The sequence below is a fragment of the Periophthalmus magnuspinnatus genome, chromosome 5 (assembly GCF_009829125.3).
Source record: "Periophthalmus magnuspinnatus isolate fPerMag1 chromosome 5, fPerMag1.2.pri, whole genome shotgun sequence".
Lineage (NCBI taxonomy): Eukaryota > Metazoa > Chordata > Actinopteri > Gobiiformes > Gobiidae > Periophthalmus > Periophthalmus magnuspinnatus.
Window position 1 is genome coordinate 16,141,606 of NC_047130.1, and position 27,276 is coordinate 16,168,881.

The following is a 27,276-nucleotide window of genomic DNA, read 5'->3' on the forward strand; positions in this document are numbered from 1 at the left end:
TACCAAGAGCCTGCCTCCTCCATCAAGAGCCCGCCCCCTCCACAAAGAGCCTGCCTCCTCCACCAAAAGCCCGCCTCCTCCACCAAAAGCCCACCTCCTCCATCAAGAGCCCACCTCCTCCATCAAGAGCCCGCCTCCTCCACCAAGAGCCCACCCCCTCCGTCAAGAGCTCGCCCTCTCCATCAAGAGCCCGCCCCCTCCACAAAGAGTCCGCCCCCTTCACCAAGAGCCCGCCCCCTCTGTCAAGAGCCCGCCCCCTCCACAAAGAGCTTGCCACCTCTACCAAGAGCCTGCCTCCTCCATCATTAGCCCTCCCCCTCCACAAAGAGCCTGCCTCCTCCATCATTAGCCCTCCCCCTCCACAAAGAGCCTGCCTCCTCCATCAAGAGCCCGCCTCCTCCACCAAGAGCCCACCTCCTCCACCAAGAGCCCACCTCCTCCATCAAGAGCCCGCCTCCTCCACCAAAAGCCCACCTCCTCCATCAAGAGCACGCCCCTTCCACCAAGACCCTCCCACCAATAATAACCCACCAAAAGCCTGCCCCCTTCACTAAGATCCCGCCCCTCCACCAAGAGACCGCTCCCTCCACTAAGACCCCACCGTTCCACCAGGAGCTCGCCCCCTCCACCGCCATTATTCTGATATCTTGTTTTTGCTATTATTTCATGAGTGCTCCTCAGGGCATTTCAAGTTTGGGGTCTGTGGTTTCAGCTCAGCCTCATTCGTTCTCAGGACTCTCAAAACTCCTGATCTCGACCAAGCCTCACACAGATTTTTGTGAGTAAAAAATGGTGCTATTGTCTCATACAGTGATGAAAAAACACAAGAAAGAACAGGACATGATGAGGAGCAGTCATATAACATTGAGGGTTTGTGTGCTGTCGTTTAAAGCTTATTGGACCATTTATTGAAAGCTGTTACTGTTTTATATGTAAATAGAAAAACTCCCCAATTTCTTATCTTCATATTAAGCCGCAGATGAGCTGTGTCTCTGGTGGTTCAACGGAATTAACCTTTCATACTCCCCAAACTGACAGATCATTTCACATGCGTCACTGAAATAAACTCATCTGATTGAACGATCATGTGTGAGTCCAGACTGATATAAAAAAAAAAAAACAGAGAGATGCCGGGGAACATTTGACCCATTCTTCAAAGCCTCTGGGGTGACCTGTCAGGAGAGTTGGCCCATCTCCAGATCTTGAGTCTTGGTCAGTTCTGCCTCAGCTGGAGGGTTTGACCTGTGGGGCAGTGGGGCGAGGGGCTGGTCACTCACACTTTGGGTCAGTGATATTGACAAAAAGAAATATTTTGAAATGTTTGGGATACTCCTGGTAACAATATGTGCTCAAACGTGCTGCAGTTCAAGTCTGGCACTAAAGCTTAATGAACTGGAAATTCACTTTTTATTTAATCATATTTACTATTATTCTTTGTTTTGTGTTGCACAATTACACCAACACAGGTTCCAGTTTGTGAATTTTGTTCATTACCAATGGCATTAAAAAATTATGTTGAGGATGCAGAGGAGAGGGTCAGAGGAGCAGAGGAGAGGGCCAGAGGAGCAGAGGAGAGGAGCAGAGGAGAGGGTCAGAGGAGCAGAGGAGAGGGTCAGAGGAGCAGAGGAGAGGGTCAGAGGAGCAGAGGAGAGGTTCATAGGAGCAGAGGAGAGGGTCAGAAGAGCAGAGGAGAGGGTCAGAGGAGCAGAGGATGCAGAGGAGAGGGTCAGAGGAGCAGAGGAGAGGGTCAGAGGAGCAGAGGAGAGGGTCAGAGGAGCAGAGGAGCAGAGGAGCAGAGGAGAGGAGCAGAGGAGAGGGTCAGAGGGTTAGAGGAGCAGAGGAGGGGGTCAGAGGAGCAGAGGAGAGGGTCAGAGGTTCATAGGAGCAGAGGAGAGGGTCAGAAGAGCAGAGGAGAGGGTCAGAGGAGAGGGTCAGAGGAGCAGAGGATGCAGAGGAGAGGGTCAGAGGAGCAGAGGAGAGGGTCAGAGGAGCAGAGGATGCAGAGGAGAGGGTCAGAGGAGCAGAGGAGAGGAGCAGAGGAGCAGAGGAGAGGAGCAGAGGAGAGGGTCAGAGGGTTAGAGGAGCAGAGGAGGGGGACAGATGGAGCAGATGGAGTATTTATTCTTCTGGCATTACCTTTATTTACTTGGAGAGATCACACTCGTCCTGTCTCTCTTTCTCTCTCACCACAGGAAATATTTCACATTTCGGACTAAATCTCCACAAACAAATGACCTCCTCCAGTTTTACATAAATCAGAGCGTACAACGTTCCACTCAGGTAAAGAGCTCCACAGGTCTGATCCAGGTTGGTGGTGCGATTCCTGATCCCATAGATGAATGCTGTTGTTGTGTCCTTGGGCAAGACACTTACCCCCCTCGCTCCCAGTGTCTGTGTGAATGTTTACAGTCTTAAATCTGATTATGTTTAGTTTGTTTTATTAATTAAGTCAAATCTCCCATATTTACTTTTAAAAATGTACATATTTACAGTCGATATAAGATCTCCTTTTGCTTTGGCTCTTAAAGCGACTCTATGCTGTTGCTTTGAGACAATCTTTGTTTCTGTTATGATTCGACTGGCTCCATCTCATTATTAAATCTCTTGTTGTTTCCCAAACGTAATGGAAAATAAACCTCATAAACATTTGTAATTCCTGCTGATTAAACTTGGAGATTGAATAACATCTTATCAGTATTCTGCAAATTTGATTAAAACATTCCTCCAAAGATTCTGAGTCTGTCTGGGGTCAAAACAAGGGCTCCACTTTAAGATTATCTCACTTATTCTGCGTTTGGGATGTGTTTAGGTGATGTTTTATAGTTTAAAGAGGAGGTATTAGGCAAAATGGAGTTTGTTTTAGCTTTCTCCCATGTTCTAACACTGTTCCCTCATCAAAAACATGTCTGAATAGGTGTTAAATGTCGTCCATGCATGTTTGAGCATCCTAGCGTTCTCTCCCAGGCCCTATTCAAACCCTACTTACGGTTAGCTGTAAGATTCTATACGAGGCTCCGCCCACAAGTCTACATCACCCATGCTCCCACACGACAATTCTCCATAAATATACAAAAACATGATACAAAACTGTACACTACAACTTCACAAACCTGATGTGATGTGCAGTAGTTTCATTAGTGGAATGGAGGTGACTGTGCTGTGATAGTGCTCTGAAGGGGGAGGGACTTAGCACAGAAAGCAAAGGGGGAGTGGGTGGAGGGAACAAAGTTATAACTTGGTACAAAGCTAAAACAACGTCCATTTTGTATAATAATAATATATACATATATATTTAAAATGGCGGCTCTTTAGATGGTGGCTCTTTAAATGGTGGCTCTTTAGATGGTGGCTCTTTAGATGGTGGCTCTTTAAATGGTGGCTCACAGTAAAACTCCTCTTTCATGATTCTGTGTTGTGGTTTTGTTCATTTCTTTTTTCCAATCAGACTTTTATGCAAATTCTGCCCAAAAATCACTTCCATTTTAAATCTTCATCTCACAAGGTCAAAGGTCAAGACTGAACTGTGGAGCCAGAACAACCTGAAGGAACTTTACAAAAGTAGAGGAGGGAGAGATGGAGAGGTGAAGGGAGGGATGGAGAGAGAGATGAAGGGAGAGATGGAGAGGTAGAAGGAGAGAGGGAGGGATGCAGGGTGAGATGGAGAGGTGAAGGGAGAGATGGAGGGAGAGATGAAGGGAGAGATGGGAGAAAGATGGAGAGAGATGAGGGATAGAGCAAGAGGGAGATGGAGAGAGAGGTGGAGGGAGAGATGGGGGAGAGATGGGAGAGAGATGGAGGGAGAGGTGGAGGGAAAGATGGAGAAAGAGATAGGAGAGAGATGGAGAGAGAGATCTTTAAATGGTGGCTCACAGTAAAACTCCTCTATGATTCTGTGAGAGAGAGAGATGAGGGGAGAGATGGAGGAAGAGAGGGAGATGGGGAGAGAAGTGGAGGGGGAGGTGAAGAGAGAGGTGGAGAGAGAGATGGAGGGTTTGAAGAGGGCCCGGGAGAGATGTTTTTGATGAGGGAACAAAGTTATAACATTGTACAAAGCTAAAACAAAGTCCATTTTGTATAATACCCCCTCTTTAAAACTGTGGCTCTTTAAAACTGTGGCTCTTTAAAACTGTGGCTCTTAAAAACTGTGGCTCTTTAAAATTGTGGCTCTTTAAAACTGTGGCTCTTAAAAACTGTGGCTCTTTAAAACTGTGGCTCTTCTTGTTGTGTTTGTGTTTGTCTCTTTTTCCAATCAGACTTTTATGCAAATTCTGCTCAAAATAATCACCTCCATTTTAAATCTTCATCTCACAAGGTCAAAGGGGCGAGAGATGGAGGGAGAGAGGGAGGGAGAGACGCAAAGATGGAGGGAGAGAGGGAGAGGGAGGGAGAGATGCAAAGAAGAAAGGAGAGAGGGAGAGATGGAGGGAGGGATGCAGAGAAGGAGAGACGGTTTTAAATCTTTAATTGGAGACATTTTGAAATAATTGTTTTATTATATTAGATTAAAACGAGTGCAGTTTCACAACAGCTAAAGAAAAGTCATATTTTTCTCTCGTTTCCTTCACAGCTCAGATTAAGAGTTGTGCTGTTTTTTTGGCTGGTGACCAAAGGACATTTTTCTCCTGAGACGGGGTGAGATGTACACTCGTTTGTCATTCCATTTAAAGCCTTTATATTTTACTAAGTTAACACAGCATAACGTGAGGATTTAAAGTGGAACTAAACTATAAAAATAAAAATTATCCACTGTTACTACTCCTTTTTTCTCAATTTTAGTATAAACCAGGTAAATGTATGTGTGTGTGTGTGTGTGCATGTGTGTGTGTGTGTGTGTGGGTGGGCGTGCGTGTGTGTGTGCTGCCTCTAGTGGCCTCTGCGATTTCAAGTACTACGTTACATCACACAGGACTGCTCTGATTACAGCCAGGTGTTTCCGATCACAAACACAAAACCATGATGAGTTTATAAGCACTTTCCCCATGATTCTCAGAGACCAGAGTGGATTTTTGCTGTCACGGTAAAGCTAACTACCACTAGCATGCTAACAGTGCACTTCCTGCTCGTCATAAAGTAAAAATGCTTTATAATTAGAAGCAGACAGCACACAGAGACGTTGGCGCTACATATTTTAGCGACGCGTGAGGCTCTTTTTTTTGGGGTTTGTCAGTAAATATTTTAAATTAGCTCCAGACAGAGTTCACAGTGGTCAGGGATCGTCAGGGATGGTCATGAAGTGCGGCTTTGAATGTAATTTAGGTGGGCGACGGGAGAGCAGCACCCAAGGGCCCTCATCAGAAGAAGTGCTGAGGTCAGTGGAGTCTGTGGGTCTCCGAGGAGCTGAACTGATATGAGTTTAATACAGAGTCAGCCAACCACACGCACACACACGCACACACACACCCACACACCCCCACACACGCACACACATGCACACACACATGGGGAGGAGGTCTGGAGACTAAATTACCTTTTGGGAAATATCATCTATTTCTGTAGTAGTTTTATCATAGTAGTTTTCAGATAGTAATCCCTCTCTTCATTGACTGCAAAATCAACACCTTTTTAATCTTTCTCCCGTGTTATAACGCTGTGCCCTCATCAAAAACACGCCTGAAAAGGTTTAAGATGTCATCCGTGCATGTTTGAGTAATCTAGTGATCTCTCCCACAAGCCTACGACACCCATGTGATACAAACCACACAAATCAAAACATAAATGATCACAACTAATCATCGTAAATTTACCATTAAAAGAGAAGAGTGCAGAATAAAAACCTTTCAGTCGTATGCACAGCTAAACAGAACCGTTTGAGCCTGGATTTAAACATTGTCAAAGTAGAGGCCTGTCTCACATCTCACATTTAGCTGCATAAAACTTAAATGCTGATTCCCCATGTTTAGTCCTGACTCTGGGCACCAGCAGGAGGCCGGTCCCTCAAAGTGCGAGATGGTTCATATGACACTAACATGTCGGAGATGTACTTTGGACCTAGGCCATGGAGAAAATTATACACAAGCAGAGCTGCTTTAAAGTCTATTCTTTGAGCTACAGGAAGCCAGTGCAGAAACATGATACAGAACTATACACTATAACTTCACAAACCTGGTGTGATGTGCAGTAATTTCATTAGCGGTTTGTGTTGTGATAGCGCTCGTGTGTAGCTCGTGGGCGACTTGTGGGCAGCTTGTGGGCGGCTCATGGGTGGCTCCTGGGCACTCTTGTTAGGCTCACATGGGCGGCTCATAGGCGGCTCATGGGCGGCTTGTAGGCAGCTTGTGTTTGGCTCAAGTTGGTGGCTCGTGGCCGGCTCATGGGTGGCTCATAGGCGACTTGCAGACGGCTCGTGGGCAGCTTGTGTTTGGCTCACGTGGGTGTCTCGTGGGTGGCTCACAGTCGGCTCAGTGGACACAGGTTGTTAGTTGTTAGCTGTTTGTTGTTATCTGTGCATTGTTATCTGTGCCTTGTTAGCTCTTTGTTGTTAGCTGTTTGTTGTTAGCTGTTTGTTGTTAGCTGTTTGTTGTTAGCTTTCTCTAAAATGCTCAGAGCGCTGAATACAACCTCTATGTGTTCATAGGATGAACTTTTTACTTAGACGTTGTTTCCATCTCACTCTGGCTCTGTGGCTCACTGTGGTTCTACCAGTTCATTAAACCCTCGTTCAAACGAGACACATCAGGACTTAATTTGTTCCAGACGTCAAATACCCCTCTTTAATACCCCATAGACATAAATACCCCTCTTTAATACCCCATTGAAATCAAATACCCCTCTTTAATACCCCATTGAAATCAAATACCCCTCTTTAATATCTCCTCTTTAAGTTTAAATCATATTTCGTGTTAAACGTTGGGCTCTTGTTGTGTGTTGCTCTTTCTCTCATGGGGCTCTCATTTATTCCTCTTTTGGGCCTCTCGTCTGTTCATTATGAAACTCTAATGAGACCTCTGTCCAATGACCCACAACCTTTCATCTCCTCATCCTTTTCCCTCTCTCTCTCTCTCTCTCTCTCTCATCCCCTTCTATCTTTCTCTCTTCTCCTCTTTCTCTCTCTTCCCTTCCTCCTTTTGTTTGCATAATGTTTATTTTTTCCATTCACAGCACAAAAGTTATAAATCAAATGTAATGGCAGAATGACAGTCTCCTCCATCAGTCTCTCTCTCTCTCTTTCTCTCTTTCTTTTTATCTCTCACTCCCTTTTCCTTCCCTCTTCCACCCTCTCTCTCTTTCTCAACACACCATCTGTTTCTCTCTGTCTTCTCTCTCCCTCTTGCTCTCTCTATCTATTCCGTCCCTTTCTCTATCTCTCTTTTTTCATCTCTCTCTTTTCATCTCACCCTCTTTCTCTCTACCCTCCTCTCCTTTTTCTCTCTCTCTTCCTCTCTCTCTAAACCCCTCTCTTTCTCTTCCTCTCATTCCCTTTCTCTCTCTCTATCTATGTCTTTCCTCTCACTTTCTCTCTTTTTTCTCACCCCTTCTTTCTCTTCACCCCCTCTCTCCCTCTCCCACTATTTCTCTTCTTCTCTCTCTTTCCCTCTCCCCCTCTCTCCCTCTTCTTCTCTCCCTCTTTCGTCCCCCTTTATCCCTCTCTTTTTCTTCTCTCTCCCCCCTCTCTCTCTTTCTCTCTCTCCCTCTCTCCCTCCCTCCTTCCCTCTCTCTTCCTGTCTCTCTGTCCCTCTCTCTTTCTCTTCCTCACCTTCTCTACCTCCTTCTCGCTCCCTCTCTCTCCTCCATCTCCCTCCCTCTCTCCTCTCCTCCATCTTCCTCTCTTTCCTCTCCTCCATCTTCCTCTCTCTCCTCTCCTCCCTCTCCCTCCCTTTCTCCTTTCCTCCATCTCCCTCTCTCTCCTCTCCTCCATCTCCCTCTCTCCTTTCCTCCCTCTCTCCTCTCCTCCATCTCCCTCTCTCCTTTCCTCCCTCTCCCTCCCTCTCTCCTCTCCTCCCTCTCTCCCTCTCTCTCCTCTCCTCCATCTCCCTCTCTCCTTTCCTCCCTCTCCCTCCCTCTCTCCTCTCCTCCGTCTCTTCTCCTTGGTTGCATTCACAGCTCCATTAGTCTCGGTGCCATTAACAAAAGGCCAATGTTCAGAAACAAACACTTTGAATAATTGAAACATTTTATTTTATTTTAAAAATGTTGTGGTGAAAGTCTTTCATTATGTTAAACTGATTTAAATCAGGAACTAAACAGTGAAACTCCACCCACAGAGGGGCGGGATCTTCAGCCAGGTGTTTGTATCAGAAACACCTGGCTGTAGAAAACACAGTCCTATGTGATGTCATGTAGTACTTGAAACAGGGCTAGGAACAGTAGACAATACTTTTAAATATGCCCCTCCTCCCCCTCACTCTCCCCTTTAGTCCTCCAGACCCCGCCCCTCCTCCCAGGCTCCGCCCAGTCTATCAGCTCTGTTTGAAATATGGTTGTGGGCGGAGTTTAATTAAATGTTCAGTGCCATTTTAAATTCATCATTCACGACATCAGATTGACTCAATGTTAAAATTCCCTTCACGTCGCCGCTAGCAACAGTTTGACATTATAATATATAAGCACGAGGTAGGTTTGTGTCCACAGTGAGACAGACAGATCTCTGGAGAGGCTTAAGAGCCTGTTTCAGTCCTTCAGGTCAGAGTGGCGCCTCTGAATCACAAATGATCATTGATTTTTGTGTCTTCCGTGTTGTCTCGCTTCAGTCCACGGCTCTGAGTGAGGCTTCAGCTGAAACAGAGCAGAGACGGACTCATCGTCTCAGCTCATTTTTACATTTATAGAAGCTTTTATTCCAATGAGAAATAATTCAACTAGAGCTTTCTGCTGATTGAATGCACGGAGCAAAACATCTCCCACTGGTCCAACCTACTGACCAAAACTGAGATCTGAATATATTACATATCTGTTTTTTGTGTTACTTTGATGCTTTTATCCTTCTGTATATTCACAGAAGATGCACAGTATGTGTACGCTCAGATATATTTTTATGTACAGTATATAATGAATATGTATAATGCAATTTCTGCTGATGTCTTTTTTGGAGGAAATTTGCAACTACTATTAAAGAGGGAATTCAAACCAGGACGGGATTATTTTTATAATTTTACTTTTTATTTATATATATATATATATATATATATATATATATATATATATATATATATATATATATATATATATATATATATATTAAAATATTAGGCATGATTGTGTATATTTATTATTATTATTATTATTATTATTATTATTATTATTACATTGTATATTACTATTTTTTATCCTTATTTTGTATTTATTTATTTTATTTTTTCTCTCTCTTTCTTTTTTGTATATGCCCATCAAAAGGGGATCTTGGGGAAAACCAGTGGGAGGTGTGGGGTTTTAAAACTAGTAAAAATGTAATCAAAGTGTTACTTGTATAACTGTAGATGACATCAACACTTGATTAAAAAATTGGATGACAAAAACATTTATACCCGAGAGAGACCTGGTGTGAAATCACTCATTAGGGGCTTGAATAACTATGCTAAATATGACTCAGGCACAGTACCTAGAATACAAATAGAAACTGTAAACAACAACAACAACAACAAGTTGTTTCCTGTTTCAGTGTAGTTAGCTCCTCCCCTCAGACAGATATTAGGCAGCAGTGATCTGACCAGAACTGAAGAAGCGAGACAAAACGTGATGTGCAAAAGTTCATATTTATTAGAGTAAAAATAAATTCCCAGTTGGATGAGCCTAACCCCATGTTTCCTGAGTGTCACAGAGAAGAGTGAGTGTGAACTTTGACCTTTTGTTCCAGCTCAGAGTGACTCCAGCTCGGGGGAACAGGAGAATCGTAATATTTCAATTTTAAAACCCATGTCCAGAACGCTCACCGTGTAACTGTGTTTGCCCCGCTTGTTTCCACGGAGATGTTATTGTGTTTCTGTTGCTCAAAAATACCGTGAAAAACCATGTATTCTTCCTGTGAGCGGCTCGCCGATCCACAGATCTGACCTGTAACTTGGCCTGGTGGTGTCAACGGCCTTTGAGAGCAGAGTTTATAGAGAACTTTTCACAACTTCCAGAAACCAGAGGGGAGTTTTGCAAACAACTACCATGCTAACTTTGCACTTCCTTATTCTCAGACAATAAAGCGCTTTATAATTAGATGCAGACAATTGTGGACTTATTTAAACCTCCTGATTATGCAATATAGTCCTGGTTTAGTCCTGGTGCAGTTCTCATTCAGTCCTGGTTTGGTCCTGGTTTAGACCTGGTTTTGTCCTGGTTCAGTCCTGGTTTAGTCCTGGTTTAGTCCTGGTTTAGACCTGGTTTAGTCCTGGTTTAGTCCTGGTTTAGACCTGGTTTAGTCCTGGTTCAGTCCTGGTTTGGTCCTGGTTTAGTCTTGGTTTAGTCCTGGTTCAGTCCTGGTTTAGTCCTGGTTTAGTCCTGGTTCAGTTGTCATTCAGTCCTGGTTTAGTCCTGGTTTAGACCTGGTTTAGTCCTGGTTTAGTCCTGGTTTAGTCCTGGTTTAGTCCTGGTTCAGTCCTGGTTTAGTTCTGGTTTAGTCCTGATTTAGTCCTGGTTCAGTCCTGGTTTGGTCTTGGTTTAGTTTTGGTCCAGACACAGACTAATTCTCATTCCGATCACACAGACACAGATCTCTCCATCACTTTTAAAACGCAGCACAAGATGTACAGTAGTCCTCACAGCTAAACCAGGACTAAACCAGGACTAAACCTGGTCTAAACAGGACTAAACCAGGTCTAAACCAGGACTGAACCAGGACTAAACCAGGACTAAACCAGGTCTAAACAGGACTAAACCAGGACTGAACAGGACTAAACCAGGACTAAACCAGGACTGAACCAGGACTAAACCAGGTCTAAACCAGGACTGAACCAGGACTAAACCCGGTCTAAACAGGACTAAACCAGGACTCATTTTAAGGAGGACAGCTTTAAAATGACTCAGTCCCTTTGTTGAGTCTCGTTCATGACTGTGGCCTGTGTCAGTTTAATGAATAAACACCATGGCAACAGATGTTTCACTGACGAGGAGAAATGGAGCCATAAAACAACACGGCAGGAACAGGTCTGTGCGGAAATAAAAAACAAACTCATCTATGCCTCAGTGTGCCAGTCTCGATTAAGACACAAGAAAATATGAAGTTTTTACCGCCTTAAAAACGTTAGAAAACAGAACTAGAACTAAAACAGTGGTCCAAAGTCACTCCTCACTCACTTTATGCATTCAGAACATCCTCAATACTCACATAGATGAGTTTATAAGCACTTTTCATAACTCTCACAGACCAGAGCGGAGTTTTGCCATCACGGTAAAGCTAACAACAACTACCATGCTAACAGTGTACTTCCTGATTCACTTTAAAGTACACAGCAACAGAGAACTTATTTTGACTTTAGGAGCTGCTTATATCCTTGTTTCCATGGAGATACAGAGTTGGCTTTCCCTGGAATGTTCCACAGTATGGAATTTAACTTACCGGTAACAATCTCCATGGACACAAGCAGGTGACCCTACCATGCCAAGGTACAGGTTAGATCTGCGGAGAGGCAACCCCACTCATCTCTGCTTTAATGTTTCATCATCACAAACAGACTTGGAGTTGTGTTTTGTTTCATGTTTAACAAACAAACTCTGCATATTTAGGCTGAGTTCCTCTCTCAAACTGAAAACACTCTGTTCCACTTTGTGAGGTCATCAAGTGGTAATACAGGAAGTGCTCCACTGTGTTTTTAAACTCCAAACACCTTCACTAGAATCATTTACCTCATTTCAGTCCTGGAATTTCCTATCTCTACTGAACTAAAGGTAAAAGGAGCTGTTAACTTAAAAACTACCACTTCATGACATCACAAGGTGGAACAGAGCATTTTGAGCTTTGGAGATGTAACAGACTAATAATAAAGTGTTACTCAAACATGTGTGAATGAAACACAACTCCAGGTCTATTTTTGAGGAGGGAACAGCATAGATTAAAGCTCTTGAGAGGCAGTTTTGTGTAACGTAGGACCTTTAATGACACACTGTGAGACATTCTCAGCAGAAAAGTTCCATAATAGGCCTTTAACAGATAGTTTGGCTGTATTGTTTGCAGACCTTGGTTTGATGAGGCTTTAATTAGTTACATTGATTTTGTTTCTGATATCGATCCTTGAGTCAAAACTGCTGAGACTTTGATAAATGAAAGACATCATCTGGATTTTAATGAGCTGAGCAAATGTCAGAACAACACAGGATCAGAGCCTCAGGAGATTCCGGTTTGGTCTGGTTTGGTCCAGAAGAGGGCGCCGATGTGGAAATGTGGAGTTTCGGGTGAATTATGTCACAAAAATACTCCCAAACTGCTGGAGCTATTGGCTGAAAATGGATTTAATGTTTGATGCAATTAAATGGGGCTGAACATGACTAAATCTGGACTAAACCAGAACTGGGACAGGACCAAACCAAGTCTACATCTGGACTGTCCCAGGATTAAACCAGGACCAAACCAGGGCAAGTGTGAATCTACACATTTGAAAGGCCTTGTGTGACATTTTAGACAATAATAAATAGACTAAAATAAAAGGCTGATGTTTTTTATGTTTATGTTTTATGTCTCTCTCCTCCCTCCTTCCCTCTTTGTTTCCTCTTTCTTTCCTCTCTTCCCCTCATGTTCTGTCATTTGTCAAATTCTGGTGTGGTCTCTTTCTCCTCCCTCCACTCTCTCTGCCATTCCCTCCCTCATTCTCTCTCTCCCTGCTCTCCTCTCTCCTCTTTCCTCTCTCCCCCTCTCTCTCTCTAGGGAGAGACAGAGAGGAAGGAAGCTTCCTCTCTGTCTCTCCCTACTCTCCTCCCTCTCCCTTCTATCCTCCTCTCTCCTCTCCACCTCTCTCTTCTTTCCTCCCTCCTCTCTTTCTCCCTCTGTCACTCCTCTCTCCTCCCTCTTCTCTTTCTCCCTCTCTCTCCCCTCTCTCTGTCTCCCCCCTCTTTCTCTCCTCTCCTCCCTCCTCTCTCTCTATCTTTCCCTCCCTCCTCTCCTCCCTCTCTGTCTTTTCCTCCCTCCTCTCCTCCCTCCTCTCTCTGTCTTTCCCTCCCCCTCTCCTCCCTCCTCTCTCCTCCTCTCTCTTCTCTCCTCCTCTCTCTTCTCTCCTCCCTCCTCTTTTTCTGTCTTTCCCTCCCACTCTCTCTCCCTCCTCTCCTCCTTCCTCTCTTTCTCCCTCCATCCTCTCTCCTCTGTCCTCTCTCCTCCTCCACCTCTCCTCTCTCCTCTCTTTCTATCTTTGCCTCCCTCTCTCCCTCTGTCCCCCCCCCTTTTTTTTTATTAAAAAAACATAGAAAAACATGAGTGGGCTTGCATCTCCACAGACCTGACCTTATTTGTCCTTGAGGAGAGACTTTCCATGGAAATGTGTTTCCTTTTAACTGATCTACCTCCATCAGAATGTTCAGCTTTAACCACAGAGAGTAAAGACGTGAGTTTATCAGGGAGCGGGCGCTTAGCAACACTGTCAATCAAACCTGTTGCTAACACTGGCAGGAGCGAACTCTGAGAAAGAAGGCGATTTGTCTGTTATTAATGTTCATATGTTGATTTAAAGACACAATAGTGAAATAAAACCCCAGGATTATGTAGAGAGGGTTAATACGAACATTTAAGACTAAAATAATGAGTTTTTACACAGGAAGTGAATTGGAGCCAGAGTCGATGGAGCAGGAAGTGCACACATGATCACTTTCTGTTTGGAACGCAGCAGCTAACAGGTTGGCTATGTGCATTTATATACACAGTCTATGGTTTTAACTCTACTTTACCTTCTGAGGCGACTGTGGCTCAGTGGTCGGAGCAGTGACCCTCCAACCTGAAGGTTCAGAGGATCGATTCCCACTTGGAAAAAGTTTTGTTGTTGTGTCCTTGAGCAAGACACTTAACCCCCCTCTCCCCAGTATCTGTGTTCACTGTGTGAATGTGTGATGAGTGAGTGGTTCTTTGAAGGTGGAATATAATGTATATTATGTATAAAATGTGAGCTCATGTTAAAGTGACGTGTTTGGGAGGGGCTGATGGCACAGATTAGCTGCCTCAGTCTGTCTCAGGGCAGATGTGGCTTCAGTAGTAAATTGCCTGATGTCCACATGTTTTTCTCTTTATACAAAATAAAATCTGGTTCCAATAACTCATTTTGAAATACTTTACAAACAGCTCCTCTCATCTTATCTGTGCTGTGTTTGGAGCTGAAGTCTTTAAATCACTTCTTTTTCTGTTGAATCTTTGGACGTGACTCTGTTTGAGTGTTTTCTGCTTCTGTCGTTTATCAACCAGATTTATACAAAACTGGCATCTCCTCTCACTCTCACTCATTTTTATCTCTCTCTCTCTTTGTTTCCTTTCATTGTCCTCTCCCTCTGTGGCTTTTCATCACTCTCTCCTTTCTAACTCTTTCCTTCCCCTCCTCTTCCTCTCTAACTCTCTCCTCCTCCTCTTCATCTCTAACTCTCTCTCCTCTCCTCTCTAACTCTCTCCTCCTCCTCTTCCTCTCTCCTCTCTCTCCTCTACCTCCTCTCCTCTCTAACTGTCTCCTCTCTCTCCTCTCTAACTCTCTCCTCCTCTTCCTCTCCAACTGTCTCTCCACTCTCTCCCCTCTAACTCTCACCTACTCTCTCCTCTCTAACTCTCTCTCCTCTCCTCTCCTCTCTCTCCTCTCTAACTCTCTCTCTTCTCTCCCCTCTAACTCTCTCTTCTCTCTCTTCCCTCTATCTCTTTCTCCTCTCTAACTCTCTCCTCTCTAACTCTCCTCTCTCACTCTCTCCCCCCCTCTCTAACTCTCTCCTCCTCCTCCTCTCTCATCTCTAACTCTCTCTCTCCTCTCTAACTCCGCTCTCTGTCTTTTCCTCCCTCCTCTCCTCCCTCCTCTCTCTGTCTTTCCCTCCCCCTCTCCCCCCTCCTCTCTCTCTCCTCTCTAACTCTCTCTCCTCTCTCTCCTCTCCTACTCTCTCCTCTCTAACTCTCTCTCCTTTCCTCTCTCTCCTCTCTAACTCTCTCTCTTCTCTCCCCTCTAACTCTCGCTTCTCTCTCTTCCCTCTAACTCTTTCTCCTCTCTAACTCTCTCCTCTCTCTCCTCTCTAACTCTCTCTCCCCCCCTCTCTAACTCTCTCCTCCTCCTCCTCTCTCATCTCTAACTCTCTCTCTCTCCTCTCTAACTCCGCTCTCTGTCTTTTCCTCCCTCCTCTCCTCCCTCCTCTCTCTGTCTTTCCCTCCCCCTCTCCCCCCTCCTCTCTCTCTCCTCTCTAACTCTCTCTCCTCTCTCTCCTCTCTCTCTTCTTTTCCCCTCATATTACTTCTATGTCATCTTATTTTCTGGTGTCGTCTCTCTTCTTTCTCCTCCCTCATGTGTCTTTCTCTCTCCTCCCTTCCCTCTTTCTCCTCGCTAGCCTTTCTGTCCTCCTCCCTTTCACACTCTATCTCTTTCTCCCTCTCTCCTCTCTCACTCTCTCCTCCCCTCTTTTCTCTTCCCATCATATTTCTTCTTTGTCTTCCTAAATTCTGGTGTGGGCTCCACTCCCCTTTCATTGTCTCTATCTCTCCTCCCTCCCTCTTCCCTCCACCCAACCCTCTCCCTCCGTCTCTTCTCTCTCTCACCAGGACTAAACCGGGACTAAACCAGGACTAAACCGGGACTAAACCAGGACTAAACCGGGACTAAACCGGGACTAAACTGGGACTAAACCGGGACTAAACCAGGACTAAACCAGATGTAAAAGTCATCTAAATCAGGTCTAACCACATCTATGTAGAGGCAAGCTCATATTAAATCCCTGTGTGGGAGTTTGAGCAGTGACACTTCTTCAGAATCCTCAGGTCCCAAACGTCACATTTTGATCCTGGTCTGTTTCATGGTCAGACTTGTCACTCAGACAGAGACGCCACCGGACTAGACCCGACTCGGCAGCTGTCAAAACATCTGTCAGAACATCACAGCGGAGTCATCAGTAAAACAACGATGAAGACACAAAACGGTGAGTATGAAGCAATCTGAGAACAAAATACTCAACGCAAAAATACAGTGAAACCCAAGAGCGAGAGACGTCCTCTGTTTAAATAAGATAAATATTTATAAAGAAACAATCTCTCATCCAACACATGTCTCATTCACTCTGAGTAACATCATCATCATCAGGAGAGAGAGAGGGAGAGAGAGAGAGAGAGAGAGGGAGAGAGAGAGAAGAGAGAACAGGGGGAGAGACAGAGTTCACACTGTGTAACATCAGAGAGAGAGAGGAGAGAAGAGAGGAGAGGAGGGAAGAGGGGGAGAGAAGAGAGGGGAGCGAGAGAGTTCACACTGTGTAACATCAGAGAGAGAGGAAGAGGAGAGAAGGGGGGGTTCACATTGTGTAACATCAAAGAGAGAGAGGAGAGGAGGGAAGAGGGGGAGAGAAGAAAGGGGAGAGAGAGAGTACACACTGTGTAACATCAGAGAGAGAGAGAGAGAGAGAGAGAGAGAGAGAAAGAGGAGAGAAGAGAGAACAGGGGCAGAGAGAGGTTTCACACTGTGTAACAGAGAGAGAGAGAGGGGGGTGGAGAGAAAGACAAGAGGGGAGAGAGAGAGAGTTCACAGTGTTCAACATCAGAGAGAGAGAGAGGAAGAGAAGAGAAGAGAGAACAGGGGGAGAGAGGTTTCACACTGTGTAACATCAGAGAGAGAGAGGAGAGGGGAGAAGAGAGGGGGAAGACAGAGAGGGAGAAAGAAGACAGCGAGAGAAAAGAGAGATATATAGAAGGTTCACAGTGTGTCCCATAATGCATTTCAGAGCAGTGATTTGTGGGTAAATAACAGCGACAGCTCTGAGTCTGATCACTGCTGTTTGTGTAAATATGTTTGTCCTTAGAGCAGTTTATATAAAAAACAAACAGGGATGTAGCATTGTGTCATTAGGCAAGACACCTCACCTGTCTGCTCTGTCTGCTCTGTCTGCTGTCTGTCTGCTGTCTGTCTGCTCTCTGTCTGCTCTCTCTCTCTGGTCTCCATCTGCTCTGTCTGCTCTTTCTGCTCTGTCTGCTGTCTGTCTGCTCTCTGTCTGCTGTCTGTCTGATCTCTCTCTGTCTCTTCTCTGTTTGCTCTCTGTCTGTTCTCTGTCTGCTCTGTCTGTTCTCTGTCTGCTCTGTCTGCTCTCTGTCTGCTCTATCGCTGCTCTCTGTCTGCTCTCTGTCTGCTCTCTGTCTGCTCTTTCTGCTCTGTCTGCTGTCTGTCTGATCTCTCTCTGTCTCTTCTCCGTCTGCTCTCTGTCTGCTTTCTCTGTGCTGTGTCTTCTCTCTGTCTGCTCTCTGTCTGCTCCGTCTGCTCTGTGTCTGTCTTGTCTGCTCTGTGTCTGCTCTCTGTCTGCTCCGTCTGCTCTCTGTCTGTCTTGTCTGCTCTGTGTCTGCTCTCTGTCTGCTCTGTGTCTGCTCTCTGTCTGCTGTGACATTTCAAACGTGAACCTTCTCACCACAAAATCGATTTAAATAAAACCTGACATTTGATCATTGTCGTGGAGTTAGCGTCGACTTTTAAAATATCGATTGATCTATTGAGAAAGAAACAGATTTGTTTATTTCGGCCTGAACTTTATGTAGGATAGTTTTGTGGTAAAATAATCCACTAAAGTTTATATTCATCTATATTTTAATATGTTTTGTTTTTTAATTACATATCAGTTTACATTTCTTGTCATGTTATAACAAAAAAAAAGCTTTGATTCAGATGTGGTAAAAACACTGTACACTTCTACAGTCGTCCTTGTAGACCTTGTAGGTTGTATAGTTTTTATATTTAGGTTACATTCAGACCAATCAGCCTGTGAAAACATGCAATGCTGCCCCCTTGTGGCGAATAACACACTATGCTGGATTCATCCTCTGTCCACTAGGGGGCAGCAAAGAATTGTGTATTTCCTCAATGGGGACCAAGGCTCTTCACATGATCTATTATTACAGCACCTTTAATCTACTTTAACCACTAGTATTCAGACAAAGTACTTTTACTCCTATCTGAGTAATCTACTGCACAGTGTAACAGTACTCTTACTCGAGTAAAAGTTGAGTCATAGTGACTTGTGTTTCTGGCTCCTTCAGATATGATTTAGTCTGGCTCATTTTTGTGTCTTTTTGAAAATATCAGATGATTTCATGTTTTGTTTTATTTTACTCTTGAGGCAGTTTTATAAAATACTTTTTACGTCTACTTTAGAAATACTATTATGAAGTAATTGTAACTGTTACTTAATCTTATTTAAAGGTCTTATATTACACAAAACTGATTTTTGCAGCTTTAATCCATGTTCTAATGCTGTTCCCTCCTCAAAAACAGACCTGGAGTTGTGTTTTGTTTCATTCACACATGTTTGAGTAACACTTTATTATTAGTCTGTCACATCTCCAAAGCTCAAAATGCTCTGTCCAACCTTGTGATGTCATGAAGTGTGAGTTTTCATGTTAACAGCTCTTTTTACCTTTAGTTCAGTAGAGATTGGCAACTCCAGCACTAAAATTATCCAAATGATTCTAGTGAAGCGTAAAAACACAGTAGGGAACTTCCTGTATTACCACTTGATGACATCACAAGGTGGAACAGAGTGTTTTCTTTTTGAGAGAAGAACTCAGCCTAAATCTGCAGGTTTGTGTGTTAAACATGTGCGAATGAAACAAAACACTCCAGATCTGTCTGTGATGAGGAAACATTAGAGCAGAGATCAGAGAATAAAGTAACATGGGCCGTTTAAGTATGATTACTCTGCCGTGGTAAATAACAATTAAAAACAAAATATTAGATCTGTAGAACAGTCAAAATGACGCCTCTAAAGAAGAAGCAGAACAGTGATCTCATGAGAGGTAAAACATGAGCACGTATCATCGTATGAACACACAGGATGATAAAAGTGACACAGACAGAGAGAGATATTTAAGCCCTGGTCTCACAGTTCCTTTGAGAGGTCAGAGGTCAAAGGTCGAGTCTCTGCTGCAAGATTACCGCTAAAGCTCCACTCTGTCACTGATCTGATCCGATCCGTAATACTCAGACGCTATTATGGACGCAGAAATACTCAGGAATAAAAATAGAATTAAAGAGAGAAACAATGAGAAGACCAGATTTAAGATTTTTTTTTCTTTCATTTTATTTATTTATTTATTTATTTATTTATTTGTTTGTTTGTTTGTTTGTTTGTTTGTTTATTCATTTCTATCTTTCTATCTTATTCATATCTTTCCAAAACAATCCAACATCATGAAAAAAAACCGCAAACAAATGTATTTTTAAATTTCATAACGGTGTCTTTATATCATGAAGATCAGCTGTGGAACTTTTCAAGCAGAGCAGAAACATCTCCATGGAGACGTGCAGTGCAGCTTATGTCAGCACTATGTGGCGTCCAGAAAAGTTATGCAGTGGAGCTTTAAGTTTATGCCCCTGGTTTAGATGCTTCTGTCCCTTCAGATCTGTCTCTCACCCAGAAGCATGAGTCCTGTTCACTTCCGGGTCATGTCACTGAGGCAGAGTTTGGATGTGGTTGTACTTGTTCAGATCTGTGTCCAGGTGTCAAAGGTCAAATGGGGTCAGTGCTGCCGGAGCCTTTTGTTTGGTTTGAATCTGAAGAGGCTTTTTCAAATGTAAATCTCAAATGTGAAGGACTAAACCAGATCTAAACCAGGACTAAACCAGGACTGAACCAGGTCTAAACCAGGACTAAACCAGATCTAAACCAGGACTAAACCAGGACTAAACCAGGTCTAAACCAGGACTAAACCAGGACTGAACGAGGTCTAAACCAGGACTAAACCAGGACTAAACCAGGACTAAACCAGGACTAAACCAGGTCTAAACCAGGACTAAACCAGGACTAAACCAGGTCTAAACCAGGACTAAACCAGGACTAAACCAGGTCTAAACCAGGTCTAAACCAGGACCAAACCAGGACTAAACCAGGACTAAACCAGGACTAAACCAGGACTAAACCAGGTCTAAACCAGGTCTAAACCAGAACCAAACCAGGACTAAACCAGGGCTAAACCAGGACTAAACCAGGACTAAACCAGGACTAAACCAGGACCATGGACCACTATGAACCTACTGGACACTGAACACTGTTCTCTCTCCTTTCTCTTTCCTCTCTTCCCCTCTTCTCTCTCTCTCTTTTCTCTCCCTCTGTTCCTTTACTGTGTTTCTTTCCTCCCTCTCTCATCTTCCCTCTATTCCTCCTCTTTCCTCTCCTCTTCCTCCCTCCTCTCTCTTTTCTCCTCATTCTTTTTAACACTACATCAAGCGAAGTAAAACTAGGTAAAACATAAAGCATAAAGTCATGTGCACTTTAAAGCAACACTGCGTAACTTTTGTGGAGTTAACATGAAACCTAAACAATTCCAGTGAAAACAAAAAGTTAAAACTACACTTTGGAACATTCTCCATGAAGATAGATACGTTTAATGTCTCGCTGTGGAATATTATTTCCAAAAGAACAGCATTTCCATGGAAACAAGCAGGATGAGGCCATATAAGAGTCAGGTTTGTGGAGAAGCGAGCCCGTTCACAGTGAGGACACACGTTTCCTATATTTTTCAGTGCAGTGCCTTTATTATAATCTATTTTGGGGAATAGAAAGTTTGTGGTGGGGCTTTAAATTTCAAAAAGCTGATGTTTTTACGTTGCTTGGTGGATTTATAGACTCAGATTTGGACAAATAAAATCAAAAAGAATTTCCAATCTCTACTGAACTAAAGGTAAAAGGAGCTGTTAACTTGAAAACTACCACATCACGACATCACAAGGTGGAACAGAGCATTTTGAGCTTTGGAGATGTACACAGACTAATAATAAAGTGTTACTCAAACATGTTTAATACAGTATTTGTTCTACACAGGCTTTAAATAATCCCCATGACAACAACGGGACGTGATCTTTCTGCTGCAGCTTCATGGAGACAGATTAAGGACAGTTTATTTAGACGAAACTTAAAGGCCCAACACCACACACAGATTTTTGTCGAACTGAAACACTCTGTTCCACCTTGTGATGTCATCATGTGGTCATACAGGAATGTTTTTAGCACCATGGAAACAGTACTCCATTCTGTTTGATACCAGAGCAAACACACACTCAAGTAAAAGTATCTACTTGAGTAAAATTATTAAAGTACCTGATTAAACATGTACTTAAAGAGTCAAAAATCAAAGTATTTCGTGCAGATTTTGAGTCTTATGAAGCTTCAAATGTGGTGATTTTGATAAAGATTTGAGCTGAGGTTTGTTCAACAGAAACAACTGAATTCATCTTTTCTTTTTTTTCTTTTTTTTATATATATATTTTTGTCCTGTTCAAAATGTAGTGGAGTAGAAAGTACAGATACTGCTCTCAAATGTAGTGAAGTAAAAGTAAAAAGTATCCACTGTAAATGTACTAAAGTAAAGTACAGATACCTGAAGATTATACTTGAGTACTTTGTATTTGTCACATTCCCCCTCTGTGTGTTGTGAAATGTCAGTGTTCACCTGCTCAAAGCCTCGTGGCATCTTCAGTCACTGTTTTAGTTCTACTTTTGGACCATTCCCTCCAAAAATGTCCGACTGGGCGTGACCTTTTGACCTTTGACCCTGACCTCTCGGTGGGTGGCCCGGTGCTGACCACTACAGACAATGGCTTCCCTCTAAATGAGCAATAAAACAGAAATGAACTGCGCACCCGGGCGGAGGGGTCAGAGGGGTCGGAGGGGTCAGAGGTCGTGCGGAGATGTTTGAGAGCGACATAGAAGCTAAGATTGTGAACAATGTAAAGTCATGTTTTAAATCATATCTATGTGGACATGAGGAGGTGTAGAGGGAGGCATGCGTTTGTCTAAGATGTCATATAAATCTGAAGAGCTTAAATAGGTTGAGTTCACGTGACGTAACATTCTTCATGTGTTTTAAACAGAACTGGACTCACAGGTGGAGCAGAGTCTGGACTCACAGAGGTGGTGTCACAGGTGGAGTTCACTGTGGAACAGCCACATACAGATGTGAGCCAGATACAGATTACTGGGACGATCCACATGAAATAGTCCTGCTTTAGTCCTGGTTTAGTCCTGGTTTAGACCTGGGTTAGTTCTGGTTTGGACCTGGTTTAGTCCTAGTTTAGTCCTGGTTTAGTCCTGGTTTAGACCTGGTTTAGTCCTAGTTTAGATTTGATTTAGTTCTGGTTTGGACTTGGTTTAGTCCTGGTTCAGTCCTGGTTCAGTCCTGGTTTAGTCCTGGTTTAGACCTGGTTTAGTCCTAGTTTAGTTTTGATTTAGTCCTGGTTTGGACTTGGTTTAGACCTGGTTTAATTCTGGTTTAGACCTGGTTTAGTCCTGGTTTGAACAGAAAACACTCTGTTCCACCTTGTGATGTCATCACGTGGTAATACAGGAAGTGCTCCACTGTGTTTTTAAACTCCACACACTTTCACTAGAATCATTTGGATGATTTCAGTCCTGGAATTTCCAATCTCTACTGGACTAAAGGTAAAAGGAGCTGATAAGTTGAAAACTACCACTTCATGACATCACAAGGTGGAACAGAGCATTTTGAGCTTTGGAGATGTGACAGACTAATAATAAAGTGTTACTCAAACATGTGTGAATGAAACAAAACACAACTCCAGGTCTGTTTTTAGGAGGGAACAGCATTATAACATGAATTAAAGCTACATGAGTCAGTTTTGTGTGATATAAGACGTTTAAGCTTTCGCCAAAGTTCATGTGAGGACATGGATTAGAACGTCTTTATCTTCTTCACTCACTGTTGAATTTAATATGTCTGCAGGGGATTAGCGAACGCAAAAAATACAACAAAAGCAACGCAAGGGTTAGGGATCAGACTTTATCAGTTTACAAACAAAAAAATACTTTAAATATTCAACAAAATTTAAATTCTAATACCTGAGAATGACATTTGAGCTACATATCGCTACAGTTCCTACTTCTGACTTTAAGTGCAAAGCTGTAAATGAACACAACAAAACAGAACAATGAAACGAACTCACAAACTCTAAACACAAACATACGGAAGACAAAACCTGCCCATGTCAACAAAAATATTTTCTGAATTAAATAAGAGAATAAGTTAAACAGGTAAATCACAGTTCAAACATAAGACGCTACAAGTGCTGCCGACAAGTCTCAAAGTGGTCACGTTTTTAAAAATAACTTTGTTTTAAATTAATAAAAATATCAAACTGTTAACATGATGTTGCGTTGAAGGCCTTGTACCTGATTTTTTCCCCATGTTTTTGAGCAAAGTGGTATAAACAGCTCTTGAGGTCAAAATAAGTCTGCTGTGCGCTGTCTGCATCTAATTAATACAAGAATCAGGAAGTGCAGTTAGCATGCTAGTTGTTGTTAGCATTACCGTGACTGTAAACAGCGCTCTAGTCGCTGAGAGTTGTGAAAAGAGCTTATAAACTCATCTCTGTGAATAATTGGGATGTTAGTATCTGTATAAAGAAGTTCCTATTTATATATAAAGTCTATGGTTTGGACCACTGTGAATTGTGTAAAATGGACTATTTCTGTTTTTCACGTTTTTTTAAAAGGGTAAAAATCAGATACAGCACCTTTAAATGGTTGTTTAAATATAATAAAAACTGAATCAAAGCAGCTGAAAAATCTGACAAAACCATATTTCTTTTTTCCCATGTTCCTTTCTTCTTCACTATTTGGTTTAAACTTATAAACGTTCGGTGTCTGTAAGAAACATTTGCTCAATAGGTTGTGTTCTCAGCCTTGTAGAAGTTGATGATGATTTCATGATTTCAGATGGAGGACGGGGGCCTATTGATACTTTTCAGTGTTGTCACGCTGGGGGTGTTCTGCGTGTATGTCTATGGAGGAATGTTCAGCAGTTACCATGGTGACACAATGCACACCTGAAAACTCGAGAAAAAATACAACATCTTCAGGAGCCTGTGATCAATCCGAGCGTTCATGGTCCTGTTTAAGAGTTTGATTTTACTCAAAAAGGTGAGAGTGACTCACTGAAAAACGTTTGGCTAATGCTAATGCTAGCTAGCTTGTGACTATAATGTTATTTGAGAGGGACTTTTTTTTTAACAACACAAATCAGGTCACTTGTTGTAGTTCAGCTAGGTCTGCTCTTTATGAACAGATTGTGTTAAAACAAAACTCAGATTAAACTCAAACTGGAGTAACTGAGCTTCAGACAGAGCAGTGCCTCAGTTAGCATCACACCCCCAGGGAATGTTAATGACATCAGCTGCAAAGTTGAACTACAACAGGTGAGCTGATCTGTGCTGTTAAACAAGTCCATCTCACATAACATTACAGTCACAAGCTAGCTAGCATTAGCATTAGCCAACAGTTTTTCACCTTTTTGTTGAAAATCACATTCTTAAACAGAACCATGAACGCTCGGATTGATCACAGGCTCCTGAAAATGCACTCTTTAAATACATTTTTTTTGTTTTTGTTTTGTATCGCTCTTTCTCGGTTAGCATTACGTCAGCCGCTGCTCACCCATCCTCCATCTTGATTTCAAACTATTGACCAAACCCATCACAGAGCCGTTCTTTTTGCCAGCTTCAGTAAAACTTCAGTCCTTTCCTCTTCCTTCAAAAGTGTCAGTTTGTGTTCTTTGTGCAGTCACCTCTCAGTCCCTGTAGATGGCGCTCACCTGTCGGGGCACCACATGATACGCCTCGTACTGCCCCTCCATTTGCCCGTCGTACGAAGTCTGGTACAAGCCCGGGTTTTGCTCGGACGGAGAATAGTGATGCGGGTTCATGTACGTAGGAGAGGTGTCTTGCTTCGGTACCATGTTACTGCTAATGCTAAGAGGAGGAGTGGGCGGAGCGTCGTAAGGGGGCGTGCCCACACCTGTTGAATGCCCGTCGTACAGGTTTGCTTTAATTGACCTCAGGTGGAGCAGGTGAGCAGAGTCAAATGTCCCGTACGGTGGACTTGGTAACCCGTTGGACGCGTAACCCATTGACGCGATCTGCCTTTCGTCCGGTTTTGGTCCGAGCTGAAGACATCCCGATACCAAGTTTGACGTAGGTTGCGACAGCCCTTTGCAAAGCGTGTCCATGAACGCTCGACTCTGCATGGAAACGCCGCCCTCTAGCGCCTCCGACAGGGCGCAGATGTAATTGCGAGCCAACCGTAGCGTCTCGATCTTGGAGAGTTTTTGCGTTTTGGAGTGACACGGCATGATGCTACGCAAGTTTTCCAGCGCGTCGTTCAAACCGTGCATCCGTGATCGCTCCCTGGCGTTGGCTTTGATCCGGCGAGCTCGGAATCGCTCCTGTCTTGCTTTGGTGACACGTTTTTTCTTGGGCCCGCGTCGTTTGCAGCCTTCGTCGTTACCTTCGTCTTCGGCATCGTCCTCGTCACTGCAGGCTCCGTGTGCGTGCTCGGACAGGGGAGGGTCGGCGAAGTTTTGGGCGGAGCTTGGGTCGTTTTCAGGGGAGCTGGTTGCGTCGGCTTGGTCCATCCACTGGGTGGGGCTGGTCACCTCCTCTTCCTCCGATCCCGGGCGAGTGAACGCCGTGATCATCATCGTCTGAAAATACAACATTTACATTAACGCACTCTGTTGTGTTTATTTATACAGACTAGTGTGATGATACTAAAATTTCAACTGTGATTTCGATACTAAAGAATAGCCTCAATACTCGATATTCCATACTCAATATTCAATACCGATTCCATGGTGATAACTAAAATTCCAAAAGTGATTTCAATACTAAAGAAAAGGCTTGATACTTGGTATTCGATACTCGATACCGATTCCACAGTTAAACAAAGCACTTTTGTTTGTATTGTTAGTTGTTACGATATGGTCTATGCTAGTCATGATACTAAAATTCCAAATGTGATTTCGATACTAAAGAATAGGCTTGATACTCGACACTGGATATTTGATACTCGAAACCCGATACCGATTCCACAGAGATAACAATAGAAACAATAGTGCTTTGTTTATGTTACGATATCGCCTTACACTAGTCCCACTCTAAATCATTCTAATACTCTTGTGGAAAGCTCAAAGTTTTTAGCATCGATACCTGTACAAATGATCTAGTTTTGATAGTAGTTTTAGTATCGATTAGTATCTGATTCTCGATACTTAGTACTGACAGAGAAGATGTGGTTTCATGTGGATGAGTCCGGTAATTACAGAGATATTAGCCACAGACCCGGTCCACACGTCTGTATGTTTCAAGTGTGAAAGCCAAATTAATCTATTGGCTAACTGTTGTTTAGGCAGTTGCTTCCAAATGGTTCTCATCCAATAATGTGGCTGTTTTGGGCAAAATGTCGAGGGTTAGCAGACCGGGGTTAGCAGAACCAAACATAAAACAGAAATATAAAAACAAATTCAAAAATCTGTCAGTTCAGGAATCAAACCAGGGACTTTCTTGTTGCATGGTAAAGTAAACAGTATATGCCACCATGCTGGTCTGCACTGCCCCCTGCACTCAAGGAGGACTTATGCACTTTCTTCAAACAATTTTTGCAGTTAGAATAAACTAAAATGAGACGGGAATGCTTTGTTTCAGATGAGATTTCAACCTTAATTTCAGGTTTATAACCTCGCTGAAACAGAACCTCCACAGACGCGCTCAGTAACGCAGTAAAAATCTGTATATTTTTTGTAATAAGTCTTTGTTTGTGACTCTAACTTTCATTGATTGGCAGTGATTGATAACTGCGTTGGAAAAGAGCCCAAACTTGTTCAGTAGGTCATTGAACTAATCCAATTATCCAAACAAGCGCCTTTTCAGCACTGGACAGCGACAGGTGCGCCTCAAGCCTCGCGCTCCTGAAAATGAAACTAAAACCAAACTCTGGAACCAAAACTAACCAGAGATGTGCGTGGATAGAGTTGTAATGGATGATTTGTGTTGTTTTATTCTGTGTCGCCTTTACGTTAATCCCGTCCCAGTGTGAGCCCGCGCGCTGTCGGCCTCTATCTGGGACAACGCGGGATTTGTGGATGAACCGGCGGCTTCGGGATTAAACCAAAGATCGCCTCCCCAGATCAGCGCGCGGCGGGCGGATACTACGTGGATTAAATGAAAGAAAAAACACACACACACAAAAAAAAAAAAAAAAAAAAAAACCTAGAGAAGGAAAAAAGCGTTCGTTGGTGGTGGCCTGTAAAGACGCCATTACGCACAAGAAACGCTCCGTAAAAGCAGCTGTCCGGGGGGTTTAAAGCCGTTGTCATGGTAGTTAACAATTCATAATATGATATCTTTCCAATGGTCTGCCGTCCTCAAAATGGCGGCATATAAT

At 43.3% G+C, this 27,276-nt stretch overlaps 2 protein-coding genes across 2 annotated transcripts in view; one reads left to right on the forward strand and one right to left on the reverse strand.

Moving 5' to 3' along the window:
* Positions 1–27,276, forward strand: part of myl6 (myosin, light chain 6, alkali, smooth muscle and non-muscle) — a 207,088-nt gene that overhangs the window by 139,147 nt on the left and 40,665 nt on the right. The window lies entirely within an intron of this gene.
* Positions 24,468–25,534, reverse strand: LOC117371346 (neurogenic differentiation factor 4-like). The gene has a single exon (XM_033967009.2). It carries the CDS (start codon positions 25,532–25,534, stop codon positions 24,626–24,628), a length of 909 nt encoding a protein of 302 aa, XP_033822900.1. The 3' UTR covers positions 24,468–24,625.